Source organism: Leiobunum rupestre, chromosome 9 (assembly GCF_980474605.1).
Source record: "Leiobunum rupestre chromosome 9, qqLeiRupe1.1.hap1, whole genome shotgun sequence".
NCBI classification, from domain to species: Eukaryota; Metazoa; Arthropoda; class Arachnida; order Opiliones; family Sclerosomatidae; genus Leiobunum; species Leiobunum rupestre.
In genome coordinates, this window is record NC_143392.1 from 47702906 (window position 1) to 47721927 (window position 19022).

At 35.0% G+C, this 19022-nt stretch overlaps 1 protein-coding gene across 2 annotated transcripts in view; it reads right to left on the reverse strand.

The window, feature by feature from the left end:
* Positions 1-1071: 1071 nt before the first annotated feature.
* The window catches only part of LOC149928563 (uncharacterized), a 30660-nt gene continuing 12709 nt past the window's right edge, over positions 1072-19022 (reverse strand). For both annotated transcript variants that reach the window (XM_090159220.1, XM_090159221.1), the window contains 7 exons: positions 15486-15616; positions 14638-14857; positions 11228-11507; positions 9490-10192; positions 7785-8342; positions 3598-3783; positions 1072-2317 (listed from right to left, as the gene is read on the reverse strand). In XM_090159220.1, the coding sequence (XP_090015346.1) occupies positions 2133-2317; positions 3598-3783; positions 7785-8342; positions 9490-10192; positions 11228-11507; positions 14638-14857; positions 15486-15567 (2214 nt within the window). In that variant the 5' untranslated portion in view covers positions 15568-15616 and the 3' untranslated portion in view covers positions 1072-2132. The remainder of the gene's footprint in view (positions 2318-3597; positions 3784-7784; positions 8343-9489; positions 10193-11227; positions 11508-14637; positions 14858-15485; positions 15617-19022) is intronic.

Genomic DNA, 19022 nt, shown 5'->3' on the forward strand with positions numbered 1-19022 from the left:
CTCCCTTCCAACGAAAAAGAATCACCTATCCGGAGTTGCGCGAAATTATCGCTAGGCGCGTTGTCAAAATTAACTTTCCAGGTTTTCTTATTTGTGACCTGTCCCTAGCGTTAGTCGGTTCCATGGTGGTGATTAGGTCTACTATTAGGGTAGCGCCTTTTGCACAATTGGCTAACTCTAGTAGCACTACGATGGCCTTCATTCAGGAATTATTCTAACACAAACACTCGATATTCGAAAGAATAAAGAGGCATACTTATCTTAAATTAATGACTTGTCAGAATGATTTTAATAACAGAGTGTAATAATAAATGTCAAAAAAATATCCTTTGACAAAGCATTGAAATTCACCAAAAAACATGTTTTGTTGTATCTGGTAGTTCTTAAATGTCTAAGAACTGAATAATGTTATACTTATAACTTTAATTAGAAGTGTATCCACTATTTTAGTTAGATTAAACTGTTTTTTCATGATGTATTCGTATGTTGCCATTTGATAAAAATAAAAAGAAGGACCTTTTTCAGCTGTGTAAATTTATTATCTAATGGAAAATTTACTTATTTCGATAATATAATTTATTTTGTCGTTTCATAACTTTCGTATACAAACGTTTAATTTTTCGCCTTTTGGTGAAATCGTTGTTTTTAGTATACTACAAAATCTTTCCGATCTTTTCGACAAATTAAAATTTTTCTTGCCAATCAATATACCCTGAAATTTTAAGAACTCTAGTTTATATTCTTTTTGAGATAAATGCCCTGGGCGATCGCCCTGAGACACCCGACTTTAAACCTAAAAATATATTGCTTGTTGGGCTAGTTGGTTGAAATTATACAATAATAGAATTTAATAAATCTTGTTTATAAAATTTTGAAATCACGAGTTAACGATGAATCGTGATTTAAGGAATAACGCAGAAATTACATAAATAAATTTTAATGTTGTTCTTTTAATATAAATTTTTTAACATTTAATTAAGATTTTTTCACTTTATTTGGCCAATCACGAGAGGTATGCGCCCGAAAATGAAAGCAAGGAAGCAACTTCTGTCTTAAAACTTTATTGCTTTAGAATATTTATTAAAATACAATATTTTACGTGATAAATATTTTAAGTAAAATCTTTTCTTCAAAAATATATGGTGGTTTATTTTGTGATCATCTTTAAGTTTTTTTTTAACTTTACTTAAATGATATTCCCTTAAAAAGTGTGTTTTGTAAGAGATGGAATACTATACGGGTGTAAATGTAGGTCCAATCGGGGATTGAATTAACAAACCTGAAAAATTTTAAGAACGGCCATAGAACATTTTTATCGTTGAGTGGGTATATACATAATAAATTTTTCAATGATGTCCTCATTAAATTATTCTTTAGAGTTAGACTTGTACATGCATACATTAAAAACGTAATTATTCCGATCCAAAATCTGGAATTGAGAGGACAGAGATACTATTTTTTTCGTGTTCAAAGCATACCAGATTGTGTTTCGACATTAAATATCTTCAAAGATTATACAGGGTTTATACTTCTCATCCGATTCTGGAATCTAAATTAATTGGCAATATTATTTTATTTTCAATTTTAAAATTGCCAGAAAATATACAAATCCTAAGATTTTTTAATACGAAATTATATTAAAATCGAAAATAGATATAATAACATGATTTAGAAATCTGGCAACTTGTGGGGCATTAGGGAAAATGGTTAATATATTTTTGTCATAGTTTATGAGGTGTCCATGGCACGATAATGTTTATATTCCAGTGTTGCAAGACACAATCGGTAACTTTAAAAAAAAAGCTGTATTTTGACTTTTTGTAGATTACTTTTATATGTTCAGACATTTGTTTTGATTAAAATATAATTCAGAAGAATTGATTACTTCGCATTGTCGATTAAATCACACCAGTGTTTTTAAAAATTCTGGGGAGGAAGACGTTTAAGGCACTTAATTTATAACGGGAATTACAATATAAATATTAGGCCCGAGGATTCATTACAGAGCCCAAGAAGCTACGAACAAATCATGTAACATCACCGCGATTATTTCACGGTGCTGCCTGAGCGTTCCGCACATGCGCAATCTTAGAGTTAAGCGCATTAGTGTTTCTCGATGCAAATATATAGGTTTAGTCATCGGCGTCAATCATCAGAATTGGTTGTTCTTGATTTTCGTTGTTGGCGAGTCGCTCTCCCGGTTGGCGAAGTAGTCGTTGTTGGTCGGCTCTGGCGTCACCATTTGGTCTTTGAACCCTTTGTTGTGGGTCGGGTTGTTCAACCAATGGACACCAACTTCCATTCATCGTTGCTGACGCTGAAAAAAATGATTCCGGATCAATACAATTGGTACATGTATTATGGTACTATTTATGGAGAAGTGTATTTCCTTTTGGCCATAAATGCTTACGTATGACCAGATTAGTTTTTCAAAATTACCATTTATGTACGAGGTTACTTTTATTTGCAGAACTGATAAATAATAAGATAAGTTATTATCAAAATAGCAATGGATTTAAATTCTTCGTTCAATTTGCTTAAACACAACATTCATAAATAACAATTCCTTTTTCATAAATATATATAAACGACTGGTTTACATTTGCAGTTAGGCTAGATAACGGTTTCAAAACTATAAAGACCCAGCTGAAATATAACTAAAATTTACAAATGATTAGAATAGCTAACGACATTTGAGTATTTCAAAAATTTATCAGCGCTTGTGAGATTTTTATTAATGGGTAAATTGGCTAATCCCTAAATATTATCGTTAGTTGATAAATTGGAAATCAAGTCCTTAATTAAGTTTGTATTTTGCATTTGAGACCTCTCCTTTGCGGGTAACGTTTAGAACTAGGGCGTGCTATTGTCAAATTCTTATTTTAAAGATTAATTTTATTTTTCCATTATTTTTATAGCAGCAAGATCGTATTTAGGTTACTAAGAAAAGACAAGTTGGCCTTCTTATAGAAGTGGGACTGAAAATTGCTACAATAATGGCATCTGTTTAAAAGTGTTACAAAAACGTATTCGATGACTCCCTAATTGATAATCTGCTTTCTTTTTCGCTTTACCCTATATGATTAAAAAAAAGCGAAATCATTAAATTCAGTTAAGCTAATTCTCAAAGGTGCCACATGGGCTTAAGTTAACTTGTGATTTGTGAAGCAAATAACCTGTGTCATGATTAATTTGCGTTAGAAAGTGGTCTGAAGCCCTTCAAACCAACAGCTAACTACACTTTCTATTACCGTTCACTTCCGCAAGTTTTTATGAAAAGGAGAAATGGAAGAGCGCAGTGAAAAACCCCTCTAACGCGCAGTGAGTGGTTCCGAGTTTTCAGGCAGTACAAGCTTTGACAGAACCCAGCTCTTATTACTTCGAGGCGAGAGTGCTTCACCACCCCACTATTTAAAGTTAGTCTAACTAAATTGAAAGTAATTATTTATACACCATTTGGTTTATATAAAAAAATTAATACGATCAATACAAAAAACGCTATAAAGAAGATAATTATAGCTCACCTGGTAGCAAGACTCAAACGTTCTTGGTGTTTATAACCTTATCAGATTATTAGTTTTTGGTGGATTTACTTACGTGGTACAATTCCTCCTCGTCTTTGTTTCTTTTTTATGTCCATTCTGCAGGACCTCAAAAACGTGTGATAAAAGAGAAGGTAGAGAAGTCCGAGTGAAGCCGAGAAGATGGCGATGCCCCGGAAAGTCCAACGAAGTCCATAAGCCTCAATGAGGAAATATCCGATCACAGAACCCACAATTCGACCTATATGGTTGAACAACATACTTTAAAATACCAAGACTTTTTTCTAAGCCGAACAGAAAATCAAGATAAATTTAGTCAAATCTGGGGGATTACAGTATTTGTAAAAAAATACAATAAATTAAGGTAGAATTAATGCTACGTTAGTCCACCATTCAGATTTTCAAACCTCGTAGAAATTTTAGACAAGTCGAGAACAAACTAATGCGAAATGTTAATCAATTAAAACACGTGTAAAATTAGGTGCATACTTTTCGCTTGTTTTATAAAAAAGGTATCGAGTAAAACTTTTAAGCTTAATTAAACTATTATCTTTTTCTGGTGGAGATAATTACTATTTGTCAAGACAGAGTATTGGGGCTACACGATTTACTCCTCCTGATAAGCAGGAGTAAATAGAGTAAACTCCTGCTTATCAGGAGGAGTAAATCGAGTAAACTGATCAAGTTGTCATGCAGACATTTTGGGAATATGTTTTATTGGTTTGAGTCTATTTTATCGATTCCCAAATGATCGAACGGGTCCCATTTGATCGAATTTCCATTTGATCGAATTGCATTTGATCGAATGGCATTTGATCGAACGAAATTTGATCCAACGAAATGTGATCGAAAGCTACTGTAGGGTAAAACTACTAGTTTTTGGGAGTAAATCGAAAAGGCAACGGTGCATACGCGCCTACGGCGCGCGTACATCAACCTAACCTAACCTAACCTAACCTGACCCTATTTATATATATCAAAAACAACGGGCCGTTATCGTCGATGTCATAAAAAATTCCATCATATAGTGTATAAAGTAAAAATCTCTTCATCTTTGTGGCTTAATACAGTTAAAACAATGAATTATTCCATCATTATTCCTTCTGCACTTAAGCAATGAATTATTCCATCATTATTCCTTCTGCACTTAAGCAATGAATTATTCCATCATTATTCCATCTGCACTTCATATTGACATTCGGTAAAATAAAAACATACCAACTGGTACTATAAATACTTTTGAATTCGATCAAATAGTATTCGATCATTTGAAGGTTCGATCTTATGAAACAAATGACAAATGGAATTCGATCAAATGGAATTTCGATCAACTGCAACGTATAATGATCGACTGTCGATCACATATTTTTCGATCAAATGGACCAACACCGTTTTATTTGCCACCACAGAATGGGATTAACATGACGTAATGTTTTACATCATTTTGAATCAAATTGTTTCACCATTAGGGCTATTTATATATTTTGAGTTTTCAACGGTAATGTCTCGCGTTGACATACATTATTCCTATAGAAGCAGTTCAAATTTAAATATTCCTATTGAATTGAACTCCGGATATAAGAAAAATAATAAATTATAATCAGCTAGGCTAATACCCAAGGCACTACCCCAGTCCCAAGACATCTAGCCACTTTTATTGCCTTAATTTCAGGTGGCAGGGCTATACTGTGTAAGAGGGTGGTGGCAAGCCCTTCATACCTTGCGAGGCAACAGCTCCCTTTACTTACTATAACCATACACCTCAACCAGTGTTTACGGAAAGAGGAAACCGAAAAGCTCGGGTAAAACCCCTTTAATCAGTGAGGAGATAACTTGTAAACTTAACGCAGAAAGAGTGGTTCCGAGTTCTCACCCAGTGCCATAAACTGGGATCGAACCCGACTTGTGTTGTTGCTAGGCAAAAGTGCTGACCACTCCGCTACCCCACATTATTTTAATATTCAGTGATTTCAATTTCCCGTGACATGACTTCATCCATGTTTTCTCGCATAGAGCAAAATGGCGGCTATAGCCAAATCGACGGAGTTCAATAATTCTTTAGCATTTTTAATGCAGAAAAAGGTGACACCATCTGGTACGGAAATTGAGGAAATTGTTAAACACGCATATATGCATTTTGTTTGTCATATTAAATGTTACATATAACATATTTTAAAAAACGTTATATATCATGAAACAATTTCGCGTTTCAGAGGGGGTAACACATCTTTCTCAAAATTTGTTTACCGATTACAGGTATATGAAACTGAGCACAACGCTACAGGGTTGTACACTGAACTGAAAGTGATCAGTTAATCGGTCCGTAGCTTTATTATCCAAGGAAATAACAAGCCGGCCCAGGCCGTAATATTAGTTCCACATCAGTGTATTCGAGTGGGCAAAGCCATACACCCTTAGTAGACACAGGTAGGCAAACTAATACAAAGCTTTTGAGGCTTTGTGATTTCTTATCGTTGGATATATAAATTGCCACCCTAAGTGAAAGGGTGGATGCCACCCACCATCAGGAGACCCGGGTGGGCAAACTAATATAAAAACTGTTGAGCCCATGTGATTTCCTATAGTTAGATATACTATTTACCATCCTATGTTAAAGAGTGGCCACCGCCCACCCTCAGGATACACGGGTGGGCAAACCAATTCATAAGCTGTTGAGGTCATTTGATTTCCTATCGATAGATAGACGTAAAGTATCAAAGGTGAAATAGGTAAGCAAAACCCGACAAACATAATTTTTTTTAAATTATTGAAATTAGTGGAAAAATGATTTAAAGAAATTCTTAAACTGGGATTTAAATATGTTTATTTTAGGAAGCTTATATCAAACATTTGGGTATGGTTCAAACACCAAAATTCCTATTATTGCACAAATTAAAAAAAAGATACCCTTGAATGTAATTAAGCTTAAGTCCGACTGCTTTGGATTTTTTGGTCTCCCATATTCTAAGTACATAAATTCATTCTTGATTAATGCATATTGGTTTTGACTTAACTTGCCAGGTAATTTGACAAAAAGCTATATTTTAAATTTCGATCTATTTGTGGTAGAGCTATAAACGGGTAGTCTTTACGTGAACTTGTAAGTTAATATACCTAAGTTTTCCGAATGGTATACGGCAAAGATTATCGTAATAAAAATTTACCTTCATAGATATAAAACTACATATGCCCGAATGCCCCTAGTTTTTAGATGAGTATGGGAGTCCAATAATTAATAATGGCGGTAAGTAAGTGTGTGAAGGGAAATAGAGTCTTCAATGCTTTAACTTTTTAAGCGTACGCGTGTTCTTAATAATATAATACCTTCTCCCGATAGTGACTTCAATGTATAATTGTTTCTCTATGGTTCTATTGCTTTTATTACCCAAAAGGAAGTTCGTCAGTGTGGATTGAACTCGTAGTTTGTCTTGAACCTTTTGTTTGGTGTAACGAGTGATGAAGTTTTTAATGTCTCTTGTTGATTTATTTAAATAAGAAAATAAGTATCTCATTGTGGGGCTTTTAGAGCATTTATAAGTACATATGGGGAAGAGGGCATTTAAAATTTTCGAGCTCGTTTATTCGAGTACTCACTTTCGAGCGAGGCATCTTAAGGGAGTGTGCCCACCTACCACTGCTCACCACCCGAACATTTAAAATTTTCAAGCTCGTTTTTATTCAAGTACTCACTTTCGAGCGAGGCATCTTAAGCGAGTGTGCCCACCTACCACTGCTCACCACCCGAACATTTAAAATTTTCGAGCTCGTTTATTCGAGTACTCACTTTCGAGCGAGGCATCTTAAGCGAGTGTGCCCACCACCCACCACCCACAACCCGACGCGAAGTTTGAGGTTCACTTGACCTTAAACTCCGAAAATATACGTAAAATAAGGAGGAAAAAGGGACTAGAATTTCGACAACTTAACTAGCCAACTTCCCCCACTGACGAGAATACAGTAGAAGTTCCGAACAAATTATGGCGAGCTTCCAGTGGCCGAGAGCGTAAAGGCGTAATTATTTGGAGTTTTTGACTGGCCGTTTGAGAGTACGAATCCCGGTTTCGCCAAAACTGCAAATTATTTTCGCAGCGCCATCTGCCGTGTCGTTGCTTTCCACACCAAACAAACAAACAAACAAACACACACACAACACTTAACGACAATCCATCCATAGCAATAGTCCCACTTCGATATATATATATATATCTCGATGTGGAACTAAAAACGGACTGAAAAGCTTACCTATTCCAAAGTGAGTGAGCAACAACATGTAATGGGTACGCAATCGGTAGCGGTCTCCTCCTCCGGCACGAACCACGGAAGCGATGGACTGTCGAGTGTTGGCATTGGTGAAATTGACAATGGCGTGTCCGTACGAGACGCAAGTTATCCACACCACGCCGAGAGTGAACGACTTCATGGCCTCAAACGGATATGTCCAGTACGGATCGCTGACAAACGATATGCCAGCGTATCGTATTCCGTAGAACAAGAATCCGAACACCAACAAGTGCGCTCTACCGATATTTCGGACCAGTTCCTTGGACACAATGAGGAACGGAATGGTCCCGATGAAAGCTAGGGTCCATTGAATTCCAATATTGAATTTAGTGGAGCCGATTTCCGCGGACACGTAATGCGGAGGAAGAAACGTGTCGAGGATATTCCACAAAGAACCGAGCACAATCAGCAGAAACACGAAAATGACCATTTCCCCGACCCAATAGTTACTTTCGCTTTTACTTGAAGCCGTTGCAGGATCCCTGATTCTTCTTTGTGGTGAATTTACAACGTATTTGCCTGAAAAAGTAATAATATTTGTGTTAATTACATCGGTTATTATCGTACATTTTTATATAATAGATCTAAACAAAAGGTTTTCAAAGTCATAAAAACCGTACGAGATCAAACCAAACTAAACTCAAGGAAACTTCCATGTGTACTTCCATTAAAAAAAAAAGCAATTCAAACTATTTTCACAAATTTCAAAAACACACCGAGGATCCTTTTTGGGACGCCAGAATTATAATTTCAGACTTTATCCTTCATATTAAAATATGGACTAAAGCCTGGTTCACACGGGCAGTGTTTTCCTGGTTTTCTATATTTTCTAGTTTTACCGCCTTTTCCCGTGGTTCTGGCGCGCAGTAACACGACTGTACACACGGACAAAATATACCGGATTTTATCACAGCGAGCACGGATAACCTTTTTATGACGGGCGATGGGCTCGACCAGTCAGCGAGCGTTATGCCGTCACGTGGTAGACGCAAAAATTCTTAAGCCTACTTTTAAAGACTTTCAAAATCGCTCCTTATATCACGTGACAGCGAAACGCTCGCTGATTAGTCGAACTCAAAGAGCTTCAAAAACCGGGAAAATAAAGTAGAGATATTTCAACATTTTTTTCTCCGTTTTCTCGTTTACCGGCAGCGCTGACGGTGGAAAAATCCTTTAAATTTTGTCCGTGTGTACAGTCGTTTTCCCGTGCGCCAGAACAACGGGAAAAGGTGGTAAAACGAGAAAATAGAGAAAATCAGGAAAACACTGCCCGTGTGAACCAGCCTTTAGAGTGCTCCAATTTCCAAATGGCCCCTGGGACAGAATCGGTTTAACCCGGTCCTCCTAACTAAATTGGCTAGATGTTGCGACTATCAATTATGTGTACGTCTTTTATAAAATATAAAAGACTGTACAAAAGTTTATAATATAAATGTGACAAAATAAATATCCATCTAGTCCAGGAAAATAAACACGTACTTATAACAAACAAACTTTTCTGGAGTTATAGTTTAGAACGTCGTCATTTCATATATATTTTCCCCACACTATTCCGCAACATATTTTGAAAAAACAATGGAAGCCGGAGAAGGTGCTTTTGTTGGCTAGGGATATGGATACTTATCACGTAACACATATAATATACAATGTTCTTGATGACACTTGCCTTTTACTCCAGCGACTGCCACTTCCAACGGTAAGGCTACAAGTAAGGCACTCGCTACTAACGCTAATCCGTCAAATAGAAAGAATGGCGGCGAGTAATCGGGATGTTTGCCTTCTTTGTTCTCCAGCGAACTATAGTAGTCAATCAGAACCCCGGAAATCGGTGGGAAGATCAATAAGCCCAGAGCCGAAGCCCATCTGCTTCGGCCGTAAAGGCCATCGTAGTCTCTCACGGATGCTAATATGGCCACTTCGAAAAGAGCTATGGTGGCAAGAAGACACGCGTCACCGATGGCTCTCGCTCCAGTGTAGTACAAAAAGGTTAGCAGAGGGTCTCCAGTGACGTCGTAGCAGAGTACGGGTGTTCTTGAGCCCTTCAGTTGTACTCTGCATCGAACTGAACAGCCCGCTGGTAAGGGTCTGCAGAAAATGTCGTCATACGATTTCCCACGTACTACCAACGGGTAAACCGGTCTGAACTTGCAGGCGGAAACGTAGTCATCCGGGTCCCGGGGTTTTATGTCACTGCTTAGAAATCCGTCGTTGAGAAATATCTCTTCCAGAGTCGTCTCAATATTCGGGTCTTGGTATGAAAGGAAGTCTTGGAGAGGCGCATCTTCCATGTCGTCTGCGTACCAGTTACGAAGTCTCGAATGAAACGTAAAAATCCTACTGGTGTTACTTTCCAACTCGTCAGCTGAGTCCTAAGTACAATATTATAAAATTAAGCTTCAAATGTTTATTCAAAAACGAAAAATTTCTTAGAAATATATTAACGTCTACAGCAATATATGTGTAAAGAATTATTTAAAATTGTTATAGAAATATAAAGAGGCGTAAAGAAATAAATAGAAATGAATATAAATAGAAGAATTATTTATAATTTGTAATAACCTGAAATAAATTGAAATATCAAGCAAAGTGTAGAATTTTATTAAGCGTCTAGAAATATTATATCTATTAGCACAAAAAACCAAAAATCTATTTTTTTTAAATCAATTAGACAATAAACTATTATGAGTAACGTTTGTGCCCGGAGTGATTATGCAAATTATTGGAGCTCATAAATGTATGTATTTTCAAATGAAACCACGGATTTTTTATTCAAACATCATACGTTATATTTCTGACATATAAAAAGTTGGTTTCCAATGTCCAACGATAGTAGACATTTATCCCAAATTAAATAAATTAGGTTAACTCAAATATTGATAACCCCTCGTTTAAAATAGCTAAAAATAAAATAGCTTAGAACGGAAATTTGTTGAGACTGAAGATATTTCTTTGCGAGTCCCAAATGGCAGATGTGTACACCACGTAACAGCTCAAAATTTACAGTGTGTATTACCTCGCTGATTTTAAATATAAAAACTACAGTGCTGACTACTATACTTATTTAAAAACCGTATTTCCCAATGTAACAGTTTGTGGAAGGCACTATTTTTCATTTACCTATTACGAAACGTCTTTGTAAACGCGAGCAGTGGTGTACGTATTGAAAACGAGTAGCGAGACGGCACCGTTTTCTCTTAGAATTCCTTTATTTGAGACTATGAGGGGAATTCGAGTACATGAGTGCGAGTTGGCATCTCAAAGCTTACCAATACTCCACATGTTTGTAACGAAATAATAAGGCCTATAGAGAAACCAATACTTCATCAATACACATTTCTACTTATTCATGAAGTCAAAATAGCGGCTTTATGGATAAAAGAAGGGGGAAGTTGAAATTGGTGAACCTCAAAGACGGAAGGAGTTCCTCCCTGTGGATCATGAACGTGGCAGAAATTGCCATTTTCGCTGCGGAAGCAAATATGAAGGGGGAAAGCGGCGTCCGGCGGCGGTCTTGTGCCCTGATGGCCGTGGCAGATGTAACGACAAGACGAGATTTCGAATTCGGTGAAGTTTGATGAAGATGAGGTGGCGTCGGCGCAGGAGTTCCAGTTCGGACATCTCTCCATTCTCAGAGCGTCTCGACAGTCGAAATCCATTTGGGGAGCTCGTGGCGTTCGCAGTGACCTTGAATTAGAAATATTGACTATTTTATCACAGAACATTCAAAACTGCTTTAACTTAGCTATAACACGAAATACGACCAGCGAATAGGGTTTTTTCTAGTCTAATCTTGAATTAATTAATTAAATCAATGAATGTCTAACAAGTAAGTTGCTTGGGGTTAATTTATCTTCGAATTGGTGTACAAACCCGTAGCTTTTATTATACTAATGTGATTTAGTAATTGGTTACAGATTTAGCATTACCAAAGCCTATGCTAAATTTCATATTCCTATAATCGTTGTATACATTTTAAGGGAGTTGCTAACCTCACTCGAGGTTGAACTAACGAACTAACTAAGGATGTTAAGTTTTTGCGTATAAAATGTCGATAAAATCAAAGTAGGAGAATAGGATGGAATTTGTACGTGGTCATTTTTATCCTTCAAACGTAGTAAGCTTCCAATTGTTAAGGATAAAAAAAATTTCGAACGGGAACGTTTTAGCCAATAAAGGGTAATTTCTCTGGAGAAATTTACCCCTATAGAGTGTTGTCGTCTGAAACCCTGCGACGTCACCATTGTAAATTGCCAATTGATAAAAAACGGTAACTGTCATGGCGGCCACTATTAACACTACAGCTGTGACGTTACAAAGTTTCAAAATCGTATCAGACGACAACATTCTATTATGAGAAACGTCCCTTAAACGTGTTTCATGCGCGGCCCAGTGCCGGCGTTATAAAGTAGGAAGGTAGGCTACAGTCTTCCTAAAATTAAGAAAAGGAGCCCCAAAACCTACCAAATAGTCGCAAAAATTTAAAATTAGTAAAATCCTTTCACAGTTTATTAATAAATTATTTAAACGTTCAACTGTATTTTAAAGTGACCATAAAAATAGATATTTTGAAGGTGGATAATTATTATGATTATTATATTTGCTAATTTTAGGAAAATAATGGTTCCACTGAATTATATCAGAAATACATGTACCAAAATTATCAGAATCCTATTCCTCTAACGCTAAACACAAGTATTGATAAACATGATGGTCAGAGCATCCTTAATATAACCTTTAAAGGTTCAATGAAGTTAAATATCACCACGGATAAAAGCGTAAATGTTGATAAATTAAAGCATTCATTAAAATGCATGACTGGTAAACTAGGACATATATTTTGTTTTGGAATTAACCCGGTTGAATTTGAAAATTCAATTTGCACAATGCCAAAGAATTTTATTGAAATACATTATCCATTTACACGATACCAATCTACTTAATGGTCAGTTTATTACGAGATACCAAGAAACACTAATGTTAATTCTAGAAAAGTGAAAAAGGTACAATGTCGGTTTGTTGGAAATAGCATTGCCAAACTAAGAAGCGTAAGGCAGAGAAATCACCAAGTACAAAGAAAAACCGCTCCTATATTTCAAGCAAAAGTATCCAAGCTGGAGGCTGAACTTAAGCTTAGAACAATGAATTTAAATGCTGAGAGTTCTGCAGAAATGTCAAATGAAGTAAAAATTATGAACAAAAAATTCACCTCAACGGTTGAAGAAAGTTTAAATTCTGTAAGTGGTCAAACACAATCCATTATAATGGCCTCATGGGAGAATGAATTTATGAAAACCAATTATTAGATCAAAGAGTTTTCTTTTTACAACAAGAAAAGTCAATGACTTCGCACGTACACGAGTGGAACGATAACATTAAGAATGACGATAGTTGTTTGCAGCCGTTGCCCTTCAGCTTACGATGCTTTAAGAAGTTTTAAAATGTTGAATTTACCAAGTAATTCTACTCTGAGAAAAAATATGTAATCTTAACCACAAGCCAAGGGTAAATTAAAAATACCTGGCTGAAGAACAAATGAAAATTGAAAAACCGGCTAAGGGTGAAAAAATTCCCAATAATACAGGAAATCTTATATTTGTGGAAGTACAAGTTATTGACAAAATTATGTGGAACAGCAAAACCTATGAGTTTGCTGGTTTTGCTATGGACCAAAATGACGGACCAGAACTAACAGACATATATATGGATCCAACACCGCAAGCGCAATCTCCTACCCATTACATCCTACAATATCTGTGGAGAGACTGAACTTCCTGGGTTAATGATGTGACCTTATTTCACTCCAACCCATACATTCCAACAAAAAAATTAATATCAACTTAATATCAAACTCTCGAGGCTTTTGAACTGTACAATTTTAAATGCATTAAAATAGTTTGTGATGGCGCACAAAGTAGGAATTGTTGTCTTACATTTTTCTTCAACTCTTTGAAATAGTTTAAAGAGCTCCAATAAATAATTTTGTATATTTTTGAAATCTAACAATTCTAAAAACAACGCCTTTCTTTTCACAACAAACGGACGAATAACTTATTTTAAAAAACTTAATCGTCTGACTCGTCTTAACTGCTAAACCTAGGTGTGCAGACGGCGTTTACAAGAATTTCTTTTGGAAACTGTTGACATAATTCTCTCTAGATCGCGCATTCTATTATTTTGCTCTGCCTGAGGGAGGGACAATTTTTTTAGCACTTCTTACCCTTTGCCCCCCTCGTGACAGAGAAAACATATCCCGCGAAAATAGTGGCTTCCGATAATGTAGGTTCATGTATTTCTGATAATATGGTTCCCAAAAATAAAATAAGCGGACTCCACCTACTTAGCCAACCACTATTAATGGTCCTGGCTTCACTAAACATCAAATACGCCCCCTTGTAACAAAGTTCCGAACTAAAAACCTTGTACACAAAAAATATTTTGGATGATCATACACGTTAAATTATCGTTATAAGATTTATAAAATATGGCAAAGCACCAAACAGTGGGAAGGAAGTAAGCCTACAAGGGAAAAAATTTCGAATAATAAATCTAATGGGATACGCTATTTAATAGAAAGACTAATTACCGGAAGAGAATCGGTGAATTTCATATGCTGCAGCTAAAAATTAAGTGTAGTTGTATAAAAACGAAACCACTGGTAATCCATAACTGTTCCTTCGTCAAAACGTTCCACGATTTAAAAAAAATAAAAACTCAACCAGGAACTTCGACTACTAATTAATTTCCTAACTGCAGGTTTTATTTGTCGCTATCACGAAATTTCATAAAGTAGTAAAAGCTTTAAAAGTAAAAGTACCTGGGTACGACGAGCAAAGTTGTGTACGATAAAGCGGCGATTATTATGCAGAAGACGGCACAAGTCTTGTATCTTGAACATTTTTCCGCCAGAAGTCCAATTAACGGAACCAAAACAATAGAAAATACAGCAGAGGCGCAATTTGCCAGGAACGTCTCTTGATTGTCTAAGCCCAAGTCCTTAGCGTGCAAGTCCAAAAACGGCACTAAACATCCGATTGCTGAAATTAAACGAATTCAATTTCATTGTTTAAATTAAATAAATAAGCTGCTGGAGTTTTAATGAAATATTAGATTAAAATATGTTCTCAATTATTCTGAAATTAACGTGGAGTTTTAAATTTTAAAATAATTGATTATGTTTTTGTTTAATGTATGTAATCAAAGTCTAACAATTGGATACAAAACGAGGCATTTGGCTATTTTAATGAGATGGAGCGCAAAGTCCTTCAATTGCGATATCGCTATAGTTGCGCAAGTGCTTTTAGGTAAAACCTGCTTCGCTATATAAATCAGAAGAGTACGAATATAGATTGACAAGTTGGTGAAACTCAAACAATTAATTAATTAATGACTGGGAAAGTTATCAATCAGCCGAAGCTCTTAGAAGTAGAGGTGTTTGGTATTAAGTTTTAATGCCAACTACTTTGGAATAATTAGCTGTCAGTTATTCGGTGCACATAAACTGGATTTAATCGGTGTCCTGTATAAAAATTAAACCCCTCCGAAATCTAAACTTACAATGGTTACGCAATTTTTAAAATCATTTTACAAAATTACCATTGCAATGAAAAAAATTACTTGTACCTTAATTAAAACCAATGAAAGCTTAAATGTATCAATATTTACCAGAGTAAAGAAAAAATCCTAATATTGAAAGTGGAAGCAGCTTTTTCTGTTGACGCCTCTGAACTTTTCCCAAAGTTGCCATGTCTAAGGCTTGTTTGATTTACCATCAGATTCAGATTCGTATTCCTCCACTACAAATATCAATTGGAAAAATTCACTTCATGGAAAGAGTAATTTTATATAGTAAAAATCACGGAATCGTGTAATATTTATTGAACACATTTTATGATTTCTTACACGTTCCGTTTTCAAAAATTAAACCAAATTACTCAATAATTTCTAAGAAATTTAATTAAACACTAATTAAAATTATCACAAACCAGAACTAAATCTACTCCTAATGGACGTCACTTAATTTATGAATTCAAATATTTGTAAGGTTTTTATAGACATTTTCCATGACCGAGTTTTCTGTATTTTTTAAAATCTTGGGATTGAGAATAAAAGAGAAAACGAAACGATTGAAGGGACTTGGTTTCATTTTCAACAGTGAAAAATTTATAAGCAAAGTCCGTTAATTACACTGTGATTAATAATAATAATAATTTAAGTGATTGTAACACATTTGTCATAAAAATGGCAGAGACGTTATCCAATCAACATGGATTGGAAATTAAATCATTGAAATAACTCTGAGCGCCTTAATATCAATAATATATTCCCAGCCCTATCTCGTACGTATGTAGGTATCTGAGAAAATACGAGTCGACACGTTTTTGGAAGCAATAAGATCTTAAGAGTTGGAACATGGAAGATAGACTCCTACAATAGCAGTAACGTATAAATAAGTTTTATTTCCCACATATAACTATTTACCTTATTAAATTTTTTTAAATCTAATTGGAAAATTGGCACAGAATTTCGTTAAATGTCAGAACAATCTAAGTAAAACAAGAGCAAGAGTGATTTATATATAGCCGAACCTTTCCTGTCAGGGCGACTAGCTTAACTATTAAAAAAGACGCGTGAGTGATGGTTTAGCAACGAAACTAGACATAGCGATAGAGTTATTATTAAATAACGACTGCACCAGGTTAAATGCTTATAAGGAGAGTACCCGAGGTGTTTATGGCCAATTGTTTTAGAAGTCGGGCGTAATGTAGACCTATATGAGATATGAAATTTACCAAAAGGAGACGTTGCACTACCCATTCGATTAGCCATGGCAAGCGAAAATGTTTTTGATCACTTAAAACAAAAAATCTCCATTTAAAAAAGCATGGGATTTTCTGCGTTTCACAGGGTCCTAGCCACGAAAACTTTTAAAAAAAAATTGAAAGCACGAAATGGGTAATTTGGACCACATTTAGGTAAATTTCATCAAGTTTGGCTAAATTGAAACATTTTTGGGGTAAAATTGTAAAAGGTTTTGGTAAAAAAATTTACAAATCTTATTGTGCTTTAAAGTGGTCACAAACCTTTTCGGTTGCCATGGCAAATCGAAAGGGTACTGCAACTTCTCGTTTTGGGAAATTTCATATCTCATACCGGTCTACATTACGCCCGACTTTGAACAAAATCGGCAATAAGCACCTCGGGTACTCTCCTTGTTAGTATATTTAACTAGAGCATAGGGTAGGATCCAAACAAACGCTATGCTAAATTGTTTTAAGAACACCAAACAAACTATTTCAAATAACGCAATAAAATATCTAAGGTCTTATTTCTTCCAAATAATGCCAGTTCCCAATGGTGTGTCTTCTAAACGCTATTATTTCCTCACTTCATCGGTTTTACGGTTCTTACTACGCATGCGAGTTTGTGAAAATATAGAACCACCTGCTATGATAGGCATTTGCGAGGAAATCTCTCTTCTTTTGCCTGCGAGTTTAGTAACCCCGAATGTTCATATTTCACGTTCTCACGTCTCTCGAGAAGGAGTCGAGTCTCAAGTCGTGCGGAAAATGACGGACCGAATTACGATCAAAAAACATCAAAATGGGAAAAACCAGACCTGTAAAACTTTACGTGTTTGCGACGATGAAATGACTGCCTTTTTGGCTATTTTTTTTTTCATTATGAGCTATATAAACAAATTATATTTTCAAATATAATGGATAATAACCAAATTTGCATAATTATTCTTTAAAAAAACCTTACTAACCGTTTTCAGAAATTTGCGCAGTTTTTTCGTTATAATAAATATAATAGTAACGGAGTTTTAATTTCGTTTTGTGTTTCATCTAATTATAATCATAATAAAAAACATTTCAATTGAAATGATAATATGACTAAATATATACCTTGACAAATACTTGTATTAAATTTAAATAAATTACACATACATTAAATCACAATAAATTAACTCTAATACCGAAATCTTTGAGCTTTTCCGGGACAAACTTTTATTAATTTTAGTTATAATTATCTTTCCTATAGGTGCATATCTAAGAATTATATAAATTTATTGAACTGTTTTTTTTTTGGATGACAAAATTGTGACTTAGGAATAAAGTCCGTTCTATCTTCCAAACTCACTAAAAAGCTGGGTGTTTGAAGATAATTGTCAATTAAGTCATGAACTTGACTCAAGTTTATAGTGTTCCAAGTTGTGTGAGCTGTTGTAAAGGGCGCCGGTTACATTTGAATATAATTTAATCTATAGGATTACAAATCATTTAAAATTTTAGTCTGATGAAAATGAGAAACTGATTCAACTACTAGCTTACAAATACCTGAACCGCAAGAACTCTTTGATTTTTTTTCATCTGGCGTAGCTCTAGATATTTATTGCTTCAAGTCCTCATTTAACTGGCTCTTCTTTAATTAAATCAGATTTAGTTATGAGATAAGGTTTTTCTATCGCCCAAAAATAATCACGAAGGAAGCAACAATTTCGGAAAATTTATATTCCCAGAGATTTCCAGGTCTCTCCGTAGGGTCATTCCACGACAAAGGGCCACAGTTTGTCAACCCTAAACCCCCAAATTTCTTTAAAATTCGTTCGTCGCGTTCGTTTTGGCGAAAAAGGCGATTTCTTAAAATTATTTCACATCCGACGTATAGTTTTTGAGGTATGAGACGTTGAAAGATTGCCAAAAATGCCAAAAAATGGCTAGAACCTCAAAAATAGGCATGTTAATATCTATATGAAAAATTATCCAATTTTAATGTTACAAAAATAAGTTTAAACATTTGGTATATTTTACCCTTGACCTCTTTAATATAGGTTAAATTCTTTGATTTTTGCGCTTAACCTAGGTTCTTTTTTATTTTTAATATTTATTTCGAATTCCCTGAATGTATTTCAGTAGAAAATGTTAAAATCCCAGTATAATATTTTTAGTCCTCGAGAAATATATTTATATTAATATTTTATTTTCCGGTTTTTGTCTAAAATTAACTTTATCCAAAAAATGAACGATCAGAATTTTTTCAATAATTGTCCGATTTATTGAGACGTTGCTCATTTTAAATATATTTTATTGTGTTTTCAGATTAAATTTTCCATAACCCTTAAAACTCAGCCTAAATTAATTGATATCTGACTTTTACTCGGATATTTGAACTCAACAATATTTACAACCTGGTTTTGGA